Source organism: Suricata suricatta, chromosome 9, assembly GCF_006229205.1.
Source record: "Suricata suricatta isolate VVHF042 chromosome 9, meerkat_22Aug2017_6uvM2_HiC, whole genome shotgun sequence".
Taxonomy (NCBI): domain Eukaryota; kingdom Metazoa; phylum Chordata; class Mammalia; order Carnivora; family Herpestidae; genus Suricata; species Suricata suricatta.
The window spans coordinates 131167131-131186293 of NC_043708.1; the positions used below are offsets into that span (position 1 = coordinate 131167131).

General features: G+C 51.6%; 1 protein-coding gene across 13 annotated transcripts in view; it reads left to right on the top strand.

Annotated features, from left to right (window-relative positions):
* Positions 1-19163, top strand: part of AKAP13 (A-kinase anchoring protein 13) — a 314398-nt gene that overhangs the window by 288882 nt on the left and 6353 nt on the right. For 9 of the 13 annotated variants that reach the window (XM_029953026.1, XM_029953024.1, XM_029953030.1 and 6 more), the window contains 15 exons: positions 588-700; positions 1276-1428; positions 2015-2265; positions 5350-5475; positions 5582-5699; positions 6349-6597; positions 7436-7512; positions 8443-8624; positions 8742-8824; positions 10713-10907; positions 13312-13473; positions 14339-14409; positions 14860-14904; positions 18320-18370; positions 18883-19122. In XM_029953026.1, coding sequence (XP_029808886.1) covers positions 588-700; positions 1276-1428; positions 2015-2265; positions 5350-5475; positions 5582-5699; positions 6349-6597; positions 7436-7512; positions 8443-8624; positions 8742-8824; positions 10713-10907; positions 13312-13473; positions 14339-14409; positions 14860-14904; positions 18320-18370; positions 18883-19122 — 2116 coding nt within the window. The remainder of the gene's footprint in view (positions 1-587; positions 701-1275; positions 1429-2014; positions 2266-5349; positions 5476-5581; positions 5700-6348; positions 6598-7435; positions 7513-8442; positions 8625-8741; positions 8825-10712; positions 10908-13311; positions 13474-14338; positions 14410-14859; positions 14905-18319; positions 18371-18882; positions 19123-19163) is intronic. The other 4 variants (XM_029953031.1, XM_029953034.1, XM_029953029.1 and 1 more) reach the window with 3 other exon arrangements.

Consider the following 19163-nt stretch of genomic DNA (forward strand, 5'->3'; position numbering starts at 1 on the left):
TCTTGTTAAAAAACATGTTTCAGGTATTTTTATTTTGTTTTGCAGTGTTGCTCTTCAAAGGCCTTTCTTTGAGAGTTGTTGCAGTATCAAAATTTGTTTGCACTATGACTTTAAAACGTTATTCTTTAAATAAATGTAAACTTTTAAATGACTCTGGCCTGCTTCCGTGTCCTACCACAATCATTTAGTCCAAAGAACACAGTTTACTAGAAGTGCTTGGTCTGTGGTCTTTTAAGGAATGAGGAGAAAAAGTGTAGTGATGACACAATGAATTTCAGAGGGAGAAATTTTTTATGTAACGTTGAGTTGAAGGGAAGAGCATTCTCCCTACTACCTATCATTTAAAAAACAAAACAAAACAAAACGAAAACCAAGGCCCAGAAGTTCAGGTTTGCCACGATGTTAAGTGCTTCTGACCTTCATCAATAGTGTTGCATGTGGCTGCGTACCCGACATAAGTAATTCATCTTCGAATCGTTGGGGTGCTTGCCGCCAGCTGTCACTGTAGAGGTTTTCAGGTACTCCAAGAATGCAGACCACGGCTTACCACAATGTGGTTGACAGTGCGTGCTTCTTTTTGTCCCCAGCGTTGGCAATGATGAGAACATATCAAACACCTGGAAGTTCCTGTCTCATTCGACAGACTCACTCAACAAAATCAGCAAGGTCAATGAGTCCACAGAATCGCTCACCGATGAGGGTAAGAGGAAGTGGGGGCCTGTGTGTTACGCGCTGTGGGGAGTGTGTACCGTTGCCTGAATGGAAGTGTTAATGGGATGGTAGTTACCTGCCTCCTTGCTGCTGTGAAGAGTCTCCGGGAGTCATCACGTGCTCTGTCACGAATCGGGAATCAGCCTCACCCGGTGGCTGGTAGCTGTCCATTGCAGGGAGGGATTGATTTAATGTGGTCACACTCTGGACCCAACACTCTTCTTGCCCCAGACTTTCATACGCGGTCAGTTGTAGCTCTTTCGGCAGCTATAAGCCTGCTCTCGTGAACAAGTGAAGTTACCAGGTCCCTTCCAGTCCTGCCGCACGTGGGAACCGTGTCTCAGTCACATTTGACACATGGGATGTTTACCACGCTTAGCTGGAATCTTGAATGTAGAGTGTCTCAGTCCCAACAGGAGACGATTCTTCCTAGCCCGGGAGTATGTGTTCCGTGAACACCCTCTGTGGCAGTGCAATGTTTGTGTCTTACAAAGTGACTAACACCCCAGAGAAGTCCAGAGCTCACAGACCCACGATTCTGATACGATCTTTTGATACTTTGAGGAGTAGGTACAGACATGAATGAAGGACAGCTGATGGGGGACTTTGAGATGGAATCCAGACAGCTAGAAGCAGAGTCCTGGAGTCAAATAGTGGACAGCAAGTTTCTGAAACAGCAGAAGAAAGATGTGGTCAAGCGGCAAGAAGTGATTTACGGTAAGACTCTCCATTTGCGCTGCTAATACTTGGTTCGCCTTGTGCAGCACTGTTTTTCCAGTGACTCACTGGACTGCGGAAAGCCAGTTCTCGAGCACGTAGCCTGTCAGAGACCTTCTTTAAAGACATGGGGGTCTAGAGACATGGTCTTATTTTTGTCCTTCCCTTTCTCTTTAAAATTATTTCCTTCAATTTAATTGAACATTTTAATACAAGTGCTCATTTGTGCAGCGTCCCTAGACAGAGATCTCCGGTGACAGTACAGTGGGAGTCCTCGGCTACCCTAGACACTGAGCACGGGTTTTCCAGGAAAGGGGACCAGTAATTACAAAAGGCCCTGACTCCAAGAAAGACCACCTGGGAAACCACCCTTCAGAGTGATGGAGCCCAGTGTGTTTGGCCGTGTGAAGTGGGAGGAGTAGAGGGGAACGCTGTAGGGGCAAGACAGCTGGTGACCCGGTTTTAAGTGTCAGTCGGGCTCTGAGTAGCCTTCAGACTAAACCGGACTCCTCAAAGCAGCCGCTGACCTTGGAAGGAGAACCCTTGAAAAGAGTATCCCTGACCGTCCAGCTGTGTCCTCCCCCAGAGCTGATGCAGACCGAGCTGCACCACGTCCGCACGCTCAAGATCATGAGCGACGTGTACAGCCGAGGGATGATGACCGAGCTGCTCTTCGAGCAGCAGACGGTGGGGAAGCTGTTCCCCTGTCTGGACGAGCTGATCAGCATCCACAGCCAGTTCTTCCAGAGGATCCTGGAGCGGAAGAAGGAGTCCCTGGTGGACAAAAGTGAGAAGAACTTTCTCATCAAGAGGATCGGGGATGTGCTTGTGAATCAGGTGAGCCACGGGGAGGGTCTCTCCCACACAGTGGGGGACGAAGCAGAGCTGTGGGGCTCAGGAGGCTTCTGTTCACACCCCAGCCGTACTGCTACCTTTGTAAGCTTGGGCAAGCCACGCAGTCTCCTGCCGCAGTCGCCTGTTCTGTAAGTGAGGACACATTTTCTCTCCCAATGCTTTTTTTTTTATTATTTTTTATTAAATGTATCCAGGGCCACCTTGGGGGGCTCAGTTGGTTAAGCGTCTGACTTCAGCTCAGGTCATGATCTAATGGTTTGTGAGTTCGAGTCTCGCATCGGGCTCTGTGCTGATGGCTCAGAGCCTGGGGCCTGCTTTGGATTCTGTGTCTCCCTCTGCCCCCGCGCCCCGACTTGCACTCAGTCTCTGTCTCTCTCAAAAATAAACAAACATTAAAAAAGAAAAAAGTAAACATTAAAAAAAGATAAAATGAAATGTATGCGTGAAGTCCGAAGCATAATAGTAGATGGTAAAAGCCCGTGTTTCTTCCTCAGCATCCATACTGTCATCAGAAACAGTGTAGTTTAAGAAATCAAAAGCTATTTTTTGAAAGTCTCAAATTCCCCCTGTGCCTCAAAGCAAAAAGAACTCCTTTAGGGGCACCTGGGTGGCCCAGTTGGCTGAGGTCATGATCTCATAGTTCATGAATTCGAGCCTCTCTCTGCCTCTTCCCGTTCATTTCTCTTTCTAAAATAAATAAGCATTAAAGCTAAACAACAAAAAACCTTCCTTTATCTAAAAACCCCCTGAATAAAAAAAACTATAGAAGGGTTCATAAAATAGACCTTGCTGATATTTTCATCAAGGTGTAGTATGGTTTCAGTCCTACTCCAAAATCAGTTGGGCCAAAAAGTTATTTTGATACTTTGAGACATGTTTGTCATAGACCACCTTCAATGTTTCTTTTTAAAACACTGTCTTGGGGGGGGTGGGGGGAAGCTGTTGCTAGTTTGACCTTAGCAGGCAGAAGGGCACGGGTCCCTCGCTCTTCTTGCCCAGCAGGACTGTGCCCCAGTGTGAACACAGAGGCATCACTGCTGGACGATGTCTGAGCATTGGAAGGGCGCCCTTTCCTTACGTCCGTGTGCCCAGACCCCTCACTCCCCAATTTAGCAACGCATTCACTCGTTCGTTTTTCGTGTATTTACTGGCCATGTGCTCAGTACCAGGTGCAGCCACAAGGCAGATTCAGCTTAGACCTCTCCCTCGTCGAACCTGTGTTCTCAGGTGAAAATCGGCTCAGTGCGGATCAGACGCACGCACAGTGTGGTACGTGCTGTAATGCCAGATCTGCGGAGTGCGAGTGGTCATCTCTGCAGATGAGGGCCTGTCCTCCCCAACATCCCCTTCCAGCAGTTTCCACGTCTTTCTCTGCCCTCAGACCTGTACGGGCACCCCATCCAACCTTGACCTGTGTTGTCTGCTGCTCACTGTATTGAGCATATCTTCTAGTAGGATCTGTGACAGCAGGACTCACATCATAGCCCCCCCGCCCCCGCCTTCCACTTGTGGGTTATCTGTGCCAGTTCTAGGGTCACCGTGTTATAGTCCGTGAGTTTGAGCCCCTCTTCAGGCTCTGTGGAGCCTGCTTTGGATTCTGCCCCTCCCCCATTCTCTCTCTCTCTCTCTCATAAATAAACAATAAAAAAAATTGAGAATGACCCTTTCAGACCACTTGTGACCCGGTGGGAGCAGACCCCCTAAAATCTCTCTGCCTTAGGAAGAGGAATAGCCAGCTTCCCTGAACCATTTTTCAAGTTTTGGGGGAAGGATCCATCTGTGTTGCCTTCAGGGATTTTTCCTACAGTTGAAAGCGCGTGTTTAGCACGCATCGTGGGGACCGCACACACAGACATGTGGGTTTGCCCCGAGTGAACATGTCCTCAGACGAGCCGGTGAGATCGCACGTACTGGGGACAGGCTGAAGGGCCGGGAGAATGGCTAGGCCTGCGGGCCCGAGGCAGCTGCCACAAGCAGGGCCCTGGGGGATTCTAGCCGCTCCTGATGTCCTTCTGCCTCATCAGGTAAAATTTTTAAGACTGACTCTCTCACAGAGAACATCTAGGGGTCCCCTTGTTTTACTATAGTGATTATGACAAATAGGAATAAGAGCACATGTTGTTTTACTTATGTGCATGCTACATAAACATTTCCATGGTTATTTTTTTTTTTAACATTTTTAAAAATTTATTTTTGAGAGACAGTAAAAGAGCACAAGGAGGGACGGGGCAGAGAGAGGGAGACACAGAGTCTCAAGCAGGCTCCAGGCTCTGAGCTGTCAGCACAGAACCCAATGCAGGGCTCGAACTTCTAAATGGTGAGATCATGGCCTGAACCGAGGTTAGATACTCAACCGACTGAGCCTCTCAGGACCCCTGTTTTTTTTTTTAAATATATATAGTGGCTTTTTTGAAATAAATTCATAGGCTATTTAATGTACCCTTTTAACATGTACAGTTCAGTGGGCTTTTATATATTCATGGAGTTGTACATCCATCATCACACTCAGTTTTAGGACATTTTTCTGACCCTCCCCCCAACCACCCCAGCCCTGGGCACCCACTGATCTGCTTTCTGTCTCTGCAGAGTTGCCTAATCTGGTCATTCTTTGTAAATGGGATAAGATAGTATGTGGTCCTTTGTGATTGGATTTTTTCATTTAGAATAATGCCTCCAAGGTTCATCAGTATTGCGGCATGTATCTGTTGATTCCGTTCCTTTTCGTGGCTGAATAATAATCGTCCATGCATGTATATGCCACCTCTGATTATCCTTTGATGGGCACTGGGCTGATTTCCACTTGGGGGCCCTTGTGAACATGGCAGCGTGACCTTTCCTATCCAAGATTTTGTGTGGAGTAAGTCTTCCATCCAGGAGCGGAATTGCCAGGTCAGGAGGTAGCTCGGTGCAGCTTTTTGAGGAGCTGCTAGACTGCTACCCAGAGCTGCCACGTCATCTTCATCTTCTGAGGGAATTCCTGGGGAGCCCCTCGTGGGTTTTACACAGAGACTGGGAACTGTACAAAATGGTGAAATTTCAGCAACTTCCCTTCTGTTTTCTCTGCAGTTTTCGGGGGAGAACGCCGAGCGCTTAAAGAAGACGTACGGCAAGTTTTGTGGGCAGCACAACCAGTCTGTAAACTACTTTAAAGACCTTCACACCAAGGATAAGCGGTTTCAGGCCTTTGTGAAGGTATCGGCGTGAAACGTGGAAAACCCCCACCGTTCTGTGTCGCTTGCTCTCCGTTGAGCTGCAGCCCCCGCGAGGCGCTCCTGATGGCCCGTTTTGTCCTTTGCAGAAGAAGATGAGCAGCTCCGTCGTGAGGAGGCTGGGAATCCCGGAGTGCATACTGCTGGTGACGCAGCGGATCACCAAATACCCGGTGTTGTTGCAGAGGATCCTGCAGTGTACCAAAGGTGAGCCCCTCTCCCCTCGGGGTCGCGTGCGAGGCCGGCGCACTGTCCAGCAGCTCCCGAGGCCCCAGGGAAGAGCTCCTGGTGTTCTCACAGGTCCAAACGAGATCCTGTGTTTTATCTTAAAAGCGCATTTCAGACTTGAATGCTGGGTCACCGGACTCAGGGTGGTCGGTAGCAGGAAGGAAGAAACCGCTGACTGACTCCCTCTGGATCCAGGGGCCGGAACAGCATCCCCCTGAGCCTGGGATGGGGTGCCGATCCCCACCAGCTCTCTCCCCTAGTGCTAGACCTGCTGCCCGTTCTCACTGCCTCGGGACTTAGCGGTTTCTCTCTCTCCGCTAACCCTGCTCCGAGGCAGTTACACTGAAGATGAGGTAGAACAGAAGTTAAATGTTCTTCCTCTTCTCTCTCCTCTCCTACTTCAGGACACGGCATGTAATTGCGCGGTATCTTTATCCTTGAAAACATGTAACTTTACTTGGGACGAACCTTATGACAGGGATGGGCACGTGACCTTTGGTGTGCTGGCCTCGCTCTGGTGGCATGTCCTCGGGGGAAGTGACAGTGTGCAGCGGGGAGCTGGGCCCCCCCCTCCGTCTACCTTGTCTGCTGGGATCCATTAAAAACAGGATTGTTTCCTCCTCCCAAGACAACGAGGCGGAGCAGGAGGACCTCACTCAGTCGCTGAGCCTGGTGAAGGACGTGATCGGAGCCGTAGACAGCAAAGTGGCAAGTTACGAGAAGAAAGTGCGTCTCAACGAGATTTACACGAAGACAGATAGCAAGTCGATCATGAGGATGAAGAGCGGCCAGATGTTTGCCAAGGAGGATTTGAAGCGGAAGAGGCTGGTGCGGGACGGGAGCGTGTTTCTGAAGAACGCGGCAGGGAGGCTGAAAGGTGAGGCTCGCTTCTGTCCGTGCCTGCGGGTGCAGACAAGAGCAAGCCAAGGCAGACCCTGTTAGCACTCCCCCGGCCGGTTTGTCCTGGAGCCGCACCCACACGTCACGGGAGCAGCCGCCATCGACTGGTTCTTAACTTTTATCAGAAAGGACAGGCCTTAGATGGCTCCCGAGATCGTAAACGCCAGGAAGAGGACAAGAAACGACGCAGTTAGGGCAAAGGGCGGGGGAAGATTTTAAACAGCAGCGCAGGCGGCCCTCCCGGTACCTGCTCCCTGTGGCCCCAAGGGCGTGCCTGCCCCAGGTGGCCCCACGGAGTGGGCGGCCGAGGGGGAGCTTTGGAATTTTTGTTTTGGCAGACACCTGAATTATTTAAAAGTAAACTTGAAGAACTTGTCAGAACTAATAGTAGTCCATAGAAAATTCCTGTGGTCTCAGCTGAAAAACTATACTTCCCCAGGAATCAGACATCCTTGCTCCTGTTGTCTTTATAGCTTAGGCGTGAATTACATGGGGAGGGGCTTCCAGTCGTGGGAGGTGGTAGAAAAGGCCGGAAGGGACCTCACCACCCGCGAGGGGGCTGCAGAAGTCCGCCCCATTCTTTTCCCATGGACTCGTAGACGCCCCCTTCCGGGGAAAAGGACACAGAGGGGCATCTAATGACCAGGTACGGCTCCTGCAGAAATGTAAAACGGTCACCTTGGAGGAGCGGAGCGTACTGTCGGGCCCCGACAGGCTTGCTCTGTGGGGTGGCTGCTGAACCATCCTGAGAGAGGCGCCCCAACTGCGCGTCACCACTAAGTACTCCGTGTTCTTTCTCTCCCCCCATCTTACAGAGGCTCAAGCAGTTCTCCTTACTGACATTTTAGTTTTCCTTCAAGAAAAAGACCAGAAATACGTCTTTGCATCACTGGTAAGCTGAACTGTTGGTCTCGTCTGTCTGTAAGCGATGGGGTTTGAAGCAGCGGGAACAGGTCGCGGGTCTGAGCGCGGTCGCTGCTCTCCTCCCCAGTGAACTCGCTCCGGATAACTTCCTCTGAGGGATTGCTCAGATACCCTTGCAATTTGCTGCCTCTAGCCATCCCCCTCAAAATGTTATTTTTCTGTTCCCTCACGGTCCCTTTGGGTGCCTCGGACATTCCATCTAAAAAAAGCCTGTCACCGGAGTATTTCTGGCATGTTATGCCCCCTAAATCGTGCTGGTTTGTATTGTTGCCACACAGACTCACGGAGGAGCCTAGAAGGGTGTGTCGGGTAGATGCCACATCTGGGTCCTCTACGGATACAAGTTATCACCTCTTTTTTGGAAATCTTTTTCTGTTTGGTAAAATGTAAATTAAGAGATCTTTCTCTTGATCTTAACTGCCAGTTTGCCAAACCAGACGCCCTTTTTCCTGGAAACTGACGTAGGTCACTGGGGGAGGCGCGGAGTGATGGTTCCATTTACGCCCCTTATTCAGTGCTCATCACAGTGAGCGTGGCTGCCATCGCGTGCGGGAGGCCCGGTGTGAGGGAGGAGGGCAGAGGTGGGAGCTGGCGTGTGAGGGCTCCAGCACCTTCTCTGTGCCGCCCAGCAGTGCTCGCCGCAGCCCCGTCCCTCGGGCTGGCTTCTCTGCTGATTGGAGGCTTGTGCCTTTGGACCCCGCCCTGTCCTCCCACGTCTGGTAGCCACAGGTCCCGTCTCTTTTCCTGTGAGTTTGGCGTGGGCTTTCCTGGGTTCTGTTCCTTTCAGGCTCCACACGTGAGTGAGATCATACGTCTGGTCTTACCTTAGATCAGGGCTGTTCTCGGGAGTTAGACTGTCCCTTGCCTCTCTCATGTCGGCCGTCCCCCGTTTCTCCAGGACCAGAAGTCAACAGTGATCTCTCTGAAGAAGCTGATTGTGCGAGAGGTGGCGCACGAGGAGAAAGGGCTCTTCCTCATCAGCATGGGCATGAAGGACCCCGAGATGGTGGAGGTGCACGCCGGCTCCAAGGAGGAGCGGAACAGCTGGATCCACGTCATCCAGGACACCATCAACACCCTGTAAGCGAGACCCCCGGGCGCCTCCGGGCCCCCGTGACGTCCTCCCGCCCGGGGCAGCGGCTGGGGTCCCTGCCCTCGGGCGGGTTTTTGATCTGTTTTGTGCTGTGTTGGTGTCAGGAACAGAGATGAAGACGAGGGCATTCCTAGCGAGAACGAGGAAGAGAAGAGGATGCTGGACAGCAGAGCCCGGGAATTAAAAGGTGAGGCTGGCGGGCGTGCACACAGCAGGTGCAGGGGCGGAGGCTGCGAGCAGCTTCCAGGGCTGCGGTCCCAGCGCGCGCTTCAGAACAGGGACATCGTGGGGCAGGAAGGGCTCTGACACCCGGTCAGGGGGACATCCTCTTGTCTCCCTGTCCATATTCTTGGGCCAGTGGCCTTTTTTGTACTTTGTTGCAGAAGAGTTTGCCAAAATTCATAGTCGTGTCTAAGATTAAAACAGAGAGATATCTGAGGAAAAGAATTTTCCAGTTACTCTGTTTTTATCGGTTACCTGCACCACGCTGTGTGTTCACAGTGAGTTCTGGGGTGGTTTTGGGAGAAGGATGCCCCTTGATGACGTTCGACCTCTGCTTCCTGCTGTCTTGTGTGGTCTCGGCGACATCCCTGACCCTCATCCCCATTGTGCAGAGGAGAAAGCTGAGGCCTTCAAGGCTGGGCAGTCCAGGGTCCCACGCGTGGTGCCTGGCCAAGGGTTCTGCTCCCCTGGCACGGGCCCCCTCTCTCTGCCAGCACTTATTGAATGCTGTGCGACAAGGCCCAGAGTCAGGTAAATGTCAGCACCCGAGGAGCCCAGTTAGTCCCGTGGCTGGACAAGGCGAGAACGTTGTGTTTCGGGCAGGGGAAAATGACAGATTTAGGCTGAAGCTGGAGTTGCGCTTGATTTCTCGGCCCGTGATTCATGTAGCGGGGACGAAAGCCCCCTTCTCCGGACGTGTTTGAAGCACCCGGCCAGGCATACCGTTAGGAGCCGTGGGGTGGGGAGTGCAGACTCCTGGGGCAGCGTCCCTGCCGTCAGGAAGGCCACGCTAGCGAGGAAGATAGGCGTGAGTGACGACCAGACCGAAGGCATGTACAGAGGATACGGGCCCTCATCCTGCCTATGGCGGGTCCCAGGGCAGCTGGCATGTGAGCTGACTCTGAAAGCAGTTCCTGCCCAGGTGACAGGTGCCGCTCGGCGAAGAGGAAAGAGGGCCTGTGCATGGGCGAGGAGCGGCGGCTCGGTGTGTCTAGGGCGTCTGGGCCAGGAGGTGGGGGCGGAACCGCAAAGGTGCCAGGGCTTGAACGGCAGCAAGGAAATGATAGGATTTGTGTAGCAAAATTTCCGCCTGAATGGTCTTCCTTGGCATTGACTCTCCAGTGGGAGAGCTGATGGAGGAAGGGAGCCACTGGGAGCGGAAAGTCTGAGAGACTCCTGGGGAGAAGGGTGGATGTCTATGGCGGGGTACATCTGGGAGACGAAAGCCCTCCCAGGTCTCTGACGGCCGAGCTGGAGGATGGAGATCACAGGCCGGAGGGAGAAGAAGGGAGAGAAGCTTTCTGACAAGAACTAGGCATCTAAGTCAGGACAGCCTCAGGCCAGTGGGACTCGGTGGTCTGGTGCTCAGCAGTGGGCAGGATTTGGGGTGCTTTGGAGGAGTTCCCAGCACATGGGAAATCATTGGAGCCATGGGCACGAAGATCCCAGAAGGAGGTGTGTGAGGTACAGGATGGAGCCCAGAGGGGGTGGGCCTTCCCCTGCAGGGGGCAGGAGGAGCACCAGTGAGTCCTCAGAGAGGGAGGATGAACTCCAGGCTGTGTTGGATCGGTAATAGTAGCCGTGGAAAGAACAGGTGCAGACAGGACTGAGTTGAGAATCACACGGGAGGCAGGGGTGTTTCCACCCAAGTGCATGCTCCTTAGGTCAGAAATTCTGATCTTGCCTAGAAAGACCCAGCATAGACATTGCCTTCCTGATGGAAAGGGGGGTTGGGGGTGGAGCGGTGTTCTCTGTTGTCCCAGCGGTGACCACGAGGTGGCGCCCGTGTCCGGGTCATCGCTCACTAAACACCCAGTCCAGTGACCAGACCTTTTCTCCATTGTCCCCTGCAGAACAACTTCAGCAGAAGGACCAGCAGATCCTCCAGTTACTGGAAGAGAAGGAGATGATCTTCCGGGACATGACTGAGTGCAGCACTCCCTTGCCCGAGGAGTGCTCCCCGACTCACAGCTCTAGGGTCCTCTTCCGCTCCAACACAGAAGAGGCGCTCCGAGGAGGACCTTTAATGAAAAGTGCAATAAATGAGGGTAATCACCCCTCCTAATCTCTTCCCACAGTGGTTTATGCACTGACATTATCTACCAGTTTTTACTGTTTTATTGTAAAATAAAGCACAAATACAGAAAACAACCCAAAACAAATAATTTTGTTTAGTAAATTATGAGAGGAACATCCTGGAACTAACAGCCACCCAGGCCCGCGGCCCCCGGTGTTCTGGCCACGGGCGTATTCGTGGACACTCGTCTCGCTTGTCGTTTCGTTAGGCTTTTCGGAGTCCTCGCTTCCAGTCCTGCCGCCATCCCTTTCTCTTCCGCCCAGTTACCCTAGGAAGGGCCTGAGCTCTCGGACCTGCAGGGTCTCCCACGGTCTGGCTGTCATTCGGAGTCCTTTGCCATAGCCCCAGTAGTTCCTGATTGCGGCCTGGCTGCTTGGCGTATGAAGGTGTTCTAGGCTCGTCCTGTTTTCTGCCCGGGCCTAGGGTCTTGTCTCTACGAAGCTCTTGTTTCTGCTAGTGAGAAATGATAGCCTAAGTCCAGCCTGGGCGGTAGGGGTGGTCATCACTGCTGACGGCCAGGGCGCATGGCTTGTCGTCCCCGGTGCCTGGAGCTCCTGCTTCAGTAGGTGTCTCCAGAAGGGCTTGCGGAAACTGTAACCCCGTGTGTCCTTCCACACTGGTGGTAATTTGTGCCTCGATGGCTTGAAAGTCCACTCCGCTGGATAGGAAATCCTCCGGTCACGTTTTCTCCCCTCGGGTATCTTAACTGTCCTTAAAGAACGTTACTCCTCTTGTGACTTAGAGCATCGCTGTCAGAGTGTGGTCAGGATTCAGTTCTTCCCGTAGGAGTCACATGCCTTCTGCCAAGCACCCAAAGAACTACCTTTTCGAAATCCAAGTCGTGTCACTAGCGCAAGGTCTTAGTGTTGGGGTCGTTCCGGGTTGGTGTCCCCAGGTTCTCCCTGTTCTAACATGGTGTGGCTTCTGAGTTTGCAGATTTCAGAGGAGTATTCTTTTTTTTTTTTTAATAAGTTTATTGTCAAATTGGTTTCCATATAACACTCAGTGCTTCTTCCCACAAGCGCCCCCCACCATGACCATCACCCCTCCCTCCCTCCCCCTCCCCCTTCAGTCCATGGTTCGTTTTCAGTATTCAGTAGTCTCCCCTGATCTGTGCCCCTCACTCTTCCCCGCTCTTTCCCCCTTCCCCTCCCCATGGTCCCCTGCCAGGTCTCTCCTGTTAGATCTATGAGTGCAAACATATGGTATCTATCGAGAGGAGTATTCTTAAAGTATAGTCTGTGCTATCTTTCCTGTGCCCATGCTTGGACTTTCTCCTTCAAGAACGCGCCTTGCCCGCCTGCTGGGCCATCTCCGCCCGTCCTCAGTCTGGTCACTTTCTCTTCGCACTTCTCTCCTTCCCATCTTTTTAAAGGTCAGTGTTTTTCCTGCTACCTTCTGGTAAGTTGTTTTCTGTTGAGTCTGTTTGCCCCTGTCGTAGAGTTCTCGTTGCTAAAATGATTGTCTCTCTTTGTTCCCACTTGCTTGAGTCTGTGTCCCGATCCCTGCCTGGGGTCCCCCTGCCCGTGTCCCCTCCACACTGGACGTAGCTCGTCTGCTTTAGGACCGCGGTTTCCTGTCGTGCTGTCACCACACACGGGGAGGCCAGGCCCGCGCTCCTTCGCTCGCCCGCTCGCCTTAGCTGTGTGTGACATTTGACTTTGATGGCTCCTGGTTGCTCATTTTTATGTGAAATAAGTTTAAGTTTTTACATTCAGATACCTATTCTCACTTCACGGGACCCTTTGATTGTTTCCTGTGGTGTTTTTTAAAAATGTGATGGCTTTTCTTACGAGATTCCCTGCCTCGGTTCCTTCCTGCTTTCCGTCTGGCCCTCCTCCTCCTATTGCTCCCCTCCTGCTCAAACTTCATTCCACTGGAAGTGCTTTCTCCTTTCTGTGGGACGCCGCTCTAGAAGAGAGGCCTCACTGGTCGCAGATTCGAGAATCTGGATACGTCTCTGCCCTGGTCCCTTGAACTCACTGTGGCAGCAGGCGAAACCTTGCCTGTTTTAGCTGCTGCTCTCAAATTGGCCCGTCTTACTTCCCAAGGAATTCTTTTTGGCTAATTTGGCTCTGACTCCAAAAGGCTTCGCTCCTTGCAGTAAATTAACTCTGTCTTCCCTGTGCCCTTTCAAGTTTCTTAGGCCTCATATAAATAAGGCTGAAAGCTTCGTCTCTGAATTCCCAGTAGAGGTCAGCTGAAACACATGTCCTGAGCTGAGACCTTTCTCTGAGCAAAGGGAGTCACCTAGTCACTCTCTGGAATTTTCTGACCATGTTCTTCCTGGACATCTTGTGTATTACCTTGAGATTTTCATTCATTTTTTCCACTGGGAGATGAAATGTCCCTTTTGCATGTTTCCTTTTTTCCAGTGGAGGTCCTTCAGGGTTTGGTGAGCAGCAGCCTGGCAGGCACACTTGGGCAGGCGGTCAGTAGCCCTGCTGAGCAGGAAGGCACGGTGGGTCCCGTTTCCTTGCCCCGGAGAGCAGAGACCTTTGGAGGATTTGACAGTCATCAGATGAATGCTTCTAAAGGTAACTGACTTAGGGGCCCTCAGCTGGCTCAGTCGGGAGGGATCTGGCTCAGTCGGGAGGGATCTGGCTCAGTCGGGAAGGATCTGGCTCAGTCGGGAGGGATCTGGCTCAGTCGGGAGGGATCTGGCTCAGTCGGGAGGGATCTGGCTCAGTCGGGATCGTGAGTTCAGTCCCCACATTGGGCCTAGAGCATCCTTTAAAAAAACAAAAACAAAGGTAAATGATGTAGAACTTGTACTTATGTGGGCGATCCTTGACTGTCACATACTACCAAAACTGGTGTGTGTTTTGTATTTTTTTTAATGTTTTTTTATTTATTTTTGAGAGACAGAGACAACGCGAGCCGGGGAGGGTCAGAGAGAGAGGGAGATACAGAATCAGAAGCAGGCTCCAGGCTCTGAGCTGTCAGCACAGAGCCCAGTGCGGGGCTCGAACCCACAAACTGTGAGATCATGACCTGAGCCGAAGCCGGACGCTTAACCGCCTGAGCCACCCAGGCGCCCCAGTTGTGATGTGTATTTTGATAGCTTCAGCTCCTTGGTCCCGTTCAGCCAGTAGATGCTCTAGTGAAATTCCCTTGAGCAGCTTGCTGCTGAAACACACACCGTGTCTTTCAGTGTCACGCTTATTTTGAGTAATAAAAATTAATTTCCTGGGATCTCAGCTAAGCTGTGGCCAAAAGACTAGTTTGTCCTTCCTGTTTCTAATTCTTCTGCCTCAGTAAAATGATCAATAATCACTCAGCTGCCACCATTTGGCGTTACTAAGGTCCCGAAATACTATATTCCTAAGCTATGTGTATTTTATTCTTTTCTTGTGCAATCTGTTTTACAATTTAAAAACAACAAAAACTTGTTTGTTTCAGGAAGTGAGAAGGAAGAGGGAGAGGATGGCCAGGATCTTAGAAGAACGGAGTCAGACAGCGGTCTGAAAAAGGTATGTCTCTGAGAGCCACCGTCTAAGGCCTCCTTAGCCCCTGCCCTACATTCCTGTTCGTGGCCACAGTCCGCTGTGACCTGGTTTTGGATGCCCGACTTGCTGTCATTTCCTGCTTCAAGAGGAAAGCCCGTTTTCCCACAGACCGCACAGTTCAGGGTCCCGCGTTACTGGCCGTCTGGCCTCTCCGGCTCAGGCCCGTGTTTATGCTCCTGGCTCCCGTGGCCCTTGCCTGGTGCTCAGAAGTTTGCACAAAGGCCCCACGCCGAGCCTGAGCTCTTTCCGGGGCCTCTGTTAGGTTCTCCCCCAAATCTCCATTGCCCTGCAGTGAGACGCTGAGGTGGGAAAGAACGAAAATGGGAAGCCAGAGCAGAGTTGAGACACACAGTGAATATTATTTTTGCCTGCAGTTCTTCATTTTTTTTTAATGCGTGTTTTTTTGTTTTATAGGGTGGAAATGCCAACCTGGTATTTATGCTTAAAAGAAACAGTGAGGTAAGGGCACTGTGGGCTCCATCTAAGAACAGGGTTTTGTTCTAATTGCTGGGCTAGGAATGCTCCTTTCCGTCGTGGTGTCGTGGACAAGCAGACTCTGGGCCGCGATCTGCGCACTTCCCAGCACGGCCGGCCGCACCCCCCCTTCCGCCCCTTTGCCGTCCCCGGGCCCAGGCCCATCCTCGAGTCTCTGTGTCTCTGTCCTTGAGGAGCCAGCCTCTTGCTTTCTGTGAACACAGGCCATGAGGCCTCCGTTCCTGTCACTCGGGCCTGGCACCAGAGGCCACAAGTGTGGAACGTGGCAGGTCACCTGGCCGTGATTCTGGGCACTGATTTCCTGTCCTGCGAGGACTCAAGTTGACTTTCCTTCTCTGAGGTCTGCCGGTCCCTGGCCGCGTGTCCCTCTGAAGGCAGCCGTGGCTTCGCTGTCGTTGGAGGGTGGGCTCTGACAGCCTTCCTCTCCTTCCTCACCTTCCTCAGCTGAGTTCTGCCGACCCAGCCCTGGAGTGGACCTGTTCCACCCATGTCCCCTCTGGTTGCTCCTCAGCGAATCCTGGTCCTGGCCAGCCACCTGGGCGTGGCTCTGAGCATGCGCCGTGTGTGTAAGCAGACCGGAGTGTCCGTGACAGTGGCGCTGTGGGGTGTCCCTCTTACGAGGCTCTTCAGGTTTCTAACATCGTATCTTTAGTCACTGAGGGGCTTTTTCTAAACTTTTAAATTAAAGGAACCTTTCCCTTTTTTTACCCTAAAACACAGAAGGATGTTTTCTGCTTGTTGGCACGGAGCTGTCTGAAGAAGCCCCCCACCCCCAGCGCGCTCTCCTTAAGTGAAAGAAACTTACTCGCACGCACACTGTTGCTGTCTGCCACCTCCTGCTTGAGCAAAACTTAGCTCTGACTTTTTCATTCGGTGACTGCTTCTGCTGTATTTCATGACAAGGGTCAGGGAAGGAAGGCACTTTGGTATGGATTACACCTTGCAGGCGTCCAGCTGGGGTCCGCTGTCTTTGGTGACCTCTCTCTGTTAGGAATAAACTGAGGGGCACCTGGGCAGCTCAGTCAGTTGAGCATTTGACTCTTGATTTCAGCTCAGGTCATGATCTCACACTTTGTGGGATCGAGCCCCATGTCGGGCTCTACATTGACAGTGCAGAGCCTGCTTGGGATTCTCCTGCTGCCCTTCCCACGTGCACATGCACTCTCTCCCTCTCTCTCTCCAAATAGAGATTAAAAAAAAAAAAGGAACTGAAAAGAGGGGTAAAAAGCGTTTTCAGGAGCCTGATAATATTTTTGTATTTTGCTTAGTACAGTTGATCCTTGAACAACATGGGTTCGAACTGCATGGGCCCACTTAGCATGCAGTGTGTGTTCGTCTTCAGTAAGTACAGTGCCGCGCCGTAAATGTGTTTCCTGATGTTTGTGGTAACACCCTCTTTCAAGCTTACTTACTGTATAGTAGGAATATAGTGTGTATGTAATACATGTAACATACAAAATGTGTTAATCCACTGTTGATGTTTTGAGACTTTGGATCAACGGTAGACTGTTAGTAGTTTTTGGAGCGTCAAAATTTATATATACATGGATTTTCTACTGTTCGAGGAAATCAGCACCCTAACCCCTGTACTGTTCAAGGGTCAACTGTATTATAAAAAAATTTTTTTTAATTTTACTTATTTTTGAGAGAGAGAGAGAGACAGTGCAAGTTGGGGAGGGCCAGAGAGAAAGGGAGACACAGACTCTGAATCAGACTCCAGGCTCCCAGCTGTCAGCACAGAGACCGACACGGGGCTCCCAACTCGTGAACTGTGAGATCATGCCCTGAGCCGAAGTCGGACACTCAACCGACTGAGCCGCCCAGGCACCCCAAGGTCAACTGTATTGTAAAAGGAATATGTGGTCATAGTAGAAAGTTTGAAAAATGTCCAGTTGGAATAAAGGAAAAAGAATAAAAGAATCCCACCACTAAGAAGTAACTACTGTTAAATGGTTAGTGTTTCTATTTGTAGCCTTTTTTTCCACCTAACCTATATTTTTATGTGAGTGTGAATAGTGTAAAAACAGTTTTATGTAGTTGATATCAGTGCCCCCCTCCCCCCTGGAGCTTCATACCCTGTTATGTTAACACACTCTAAGAGTGTTTCCCCAGAGCACATTTGTACAAACACACTCTTTAAGAGCTGCGTGTTGTCACGTGGTACACCGTAGTTCAGTTCGCTCATCCTCTACTTTTTTGCTTTGCAAACAGTGCGGCAAGAACAGCCCTGTGCCCGCAGTGACTGTTCCCTCCACGCCGCCCTGCACTCAGGGAAGTGCGTGCCGCCTGCACCCCTCCTTCCATAGAGACTGGCCTCCGTCTCATCAGCACTGGGAGGGGTCAGTTGTTAACTGATGTTTTGTTGGTTTCACAAGTTCAAGGGCAATGTCTGTATTTTTCATCTATGTGATTTCAAATACAGGTGAATCATTTTTAATGTTATGTGATTGGCCACTTGTATTTCTTTTGTAAATTGCTGGTTTATGTTCCTTGCCTTTTTCTTAAGAGGGTATTCATTTCTCATTGGTCTGTGAGAGCCTTCTTGTTTTGTTTTGCTTGTTTATCTACTTTTGAAAAAGACAGAGTGTGTGAGCAGGGGGGGGGCAGAGAGACAGGCGGGGAGAATCCCAAGCGGGCTCCACACTGCCAGCACAGAGCCTGACTTAGGGCTTGAACCGTGAGATCATGACCTGAGCCGAAACCAAGAGTCGGATGCTTAACTGAGCCACGCAGGTGCCCAAAAGCCTTTTTCAGTTCAAGAAGTTTTTCGTTGGTATTTCTGTTCTGGATGTTCTTACCTTTTCGTTTTCCGTTTCACACAGTGACCGTTAAATGTGTGTCTTTGGTTTCTTGCATTGCTTCTTCAAAAAGCCTCTGTTTCACGGTCAGAAGACGTTCTTCTATTTTCTTACAACTCTCTTACAGTTGGTTCTTTTTCCACACTTAACATCTTCCTCTGAGTATTTTTTATGTGAGCCATGATCCCGACTTACTGTTTCCCCAAGACTTACTAGCCAGTTTTCTCTGAACAGTTTGTCGAATATTCTTTCCTTCTCCGCTGATTTAGAAACACTGTTTATACACTAAGCTCTCAGGATTTGCTACACTGTATGTATTTTTGTGCGCATTTAGATAGGTGGTGCTCCACATGCATTTGACGTGTGCAGTGTTCTTCCCGCATACACCCGTTTTGTGTGCTCGTTCCCGTTCCGTATCTCTTGGCCACTTACATATAGCTGCTTATTCTTTCCAGTGCTTTCCGTCAGAGCAAGCACCTTGCCGGGTGTTGAGGTGAGGGGTTACGTTGCCAGGCGGCACCCAGTGCGCTGGGCTCGGAGACTCGGTCCCGAGGTGACGTGTCCATTGCTTCCTTTTGCAGCAGGTCGTCCAGAGCGTGGCTCACCTGCACGAACTCCTCAGCGCACTGCAGGTACGGGCCCCTCACGCGTCCCGGGGCTCGCCGTAACGGTGGCGTTGGCGTGGGTTTTGGAGGTTTGTGGGCTGCTCGTGGGCAAAGGGGCCCTCCTTCAAGACACAAGTGATTCTCCTGGTAAGAAAGGTTCCAAAAGGCAGTGGTTGGCATGTCCCTTATCTTCTAAGATAGAATCGATGAGGGTGGACTGGATGTGCTGTTAGCAGCCTTACCACAAAGTTCGTAGGGCACGAACACGGTTTGCAGGTTTTCTGTCCAGAAAAGCTTTAGCATGTGATGGTAAGTTTCCATGTTCCATGTCCCCGTGTGGTGGGTGTGCGGACCACATGTAACAACCGGTGAGCACTTTCTGGGGATCATCCTTAAATTCTGCTCACCTGCTTTCTTGACACTGTAACAGACCCAGTCCACGAGGCCGGGGCTGTGGGCTGATGACAGTCCTGCGTGATGTATGCCACGGCTGGGAACCGGCGGCGCGGCCCACACCTCCCTGCTCTGTGTCCCCGCAGGGAGTGGTGCTGCAGCAGGACAGCTACATCGAGGACCAGAAGCTGCTGCTGGCCGAGCGCGCGCTCACCCGCAGCGCGTCTCGGCCCAGCTCACTGGCGGAGCAGGAGAAGCAGCGCAGCCTGGAGAAGCGGCGCCAGGAGCTGGCGGACCTGCAGCGGCAGCAGGCGCAGCACCTGGACGAGAAGCGGCGGCGCGAGCGCGAGTGGGAGGCCCGCGAGCGCGCGCTGCAGGAGCGCGAGGCACGGCTGGCGCAGCACGAGCAGGACGTGCGCCAGGGCCG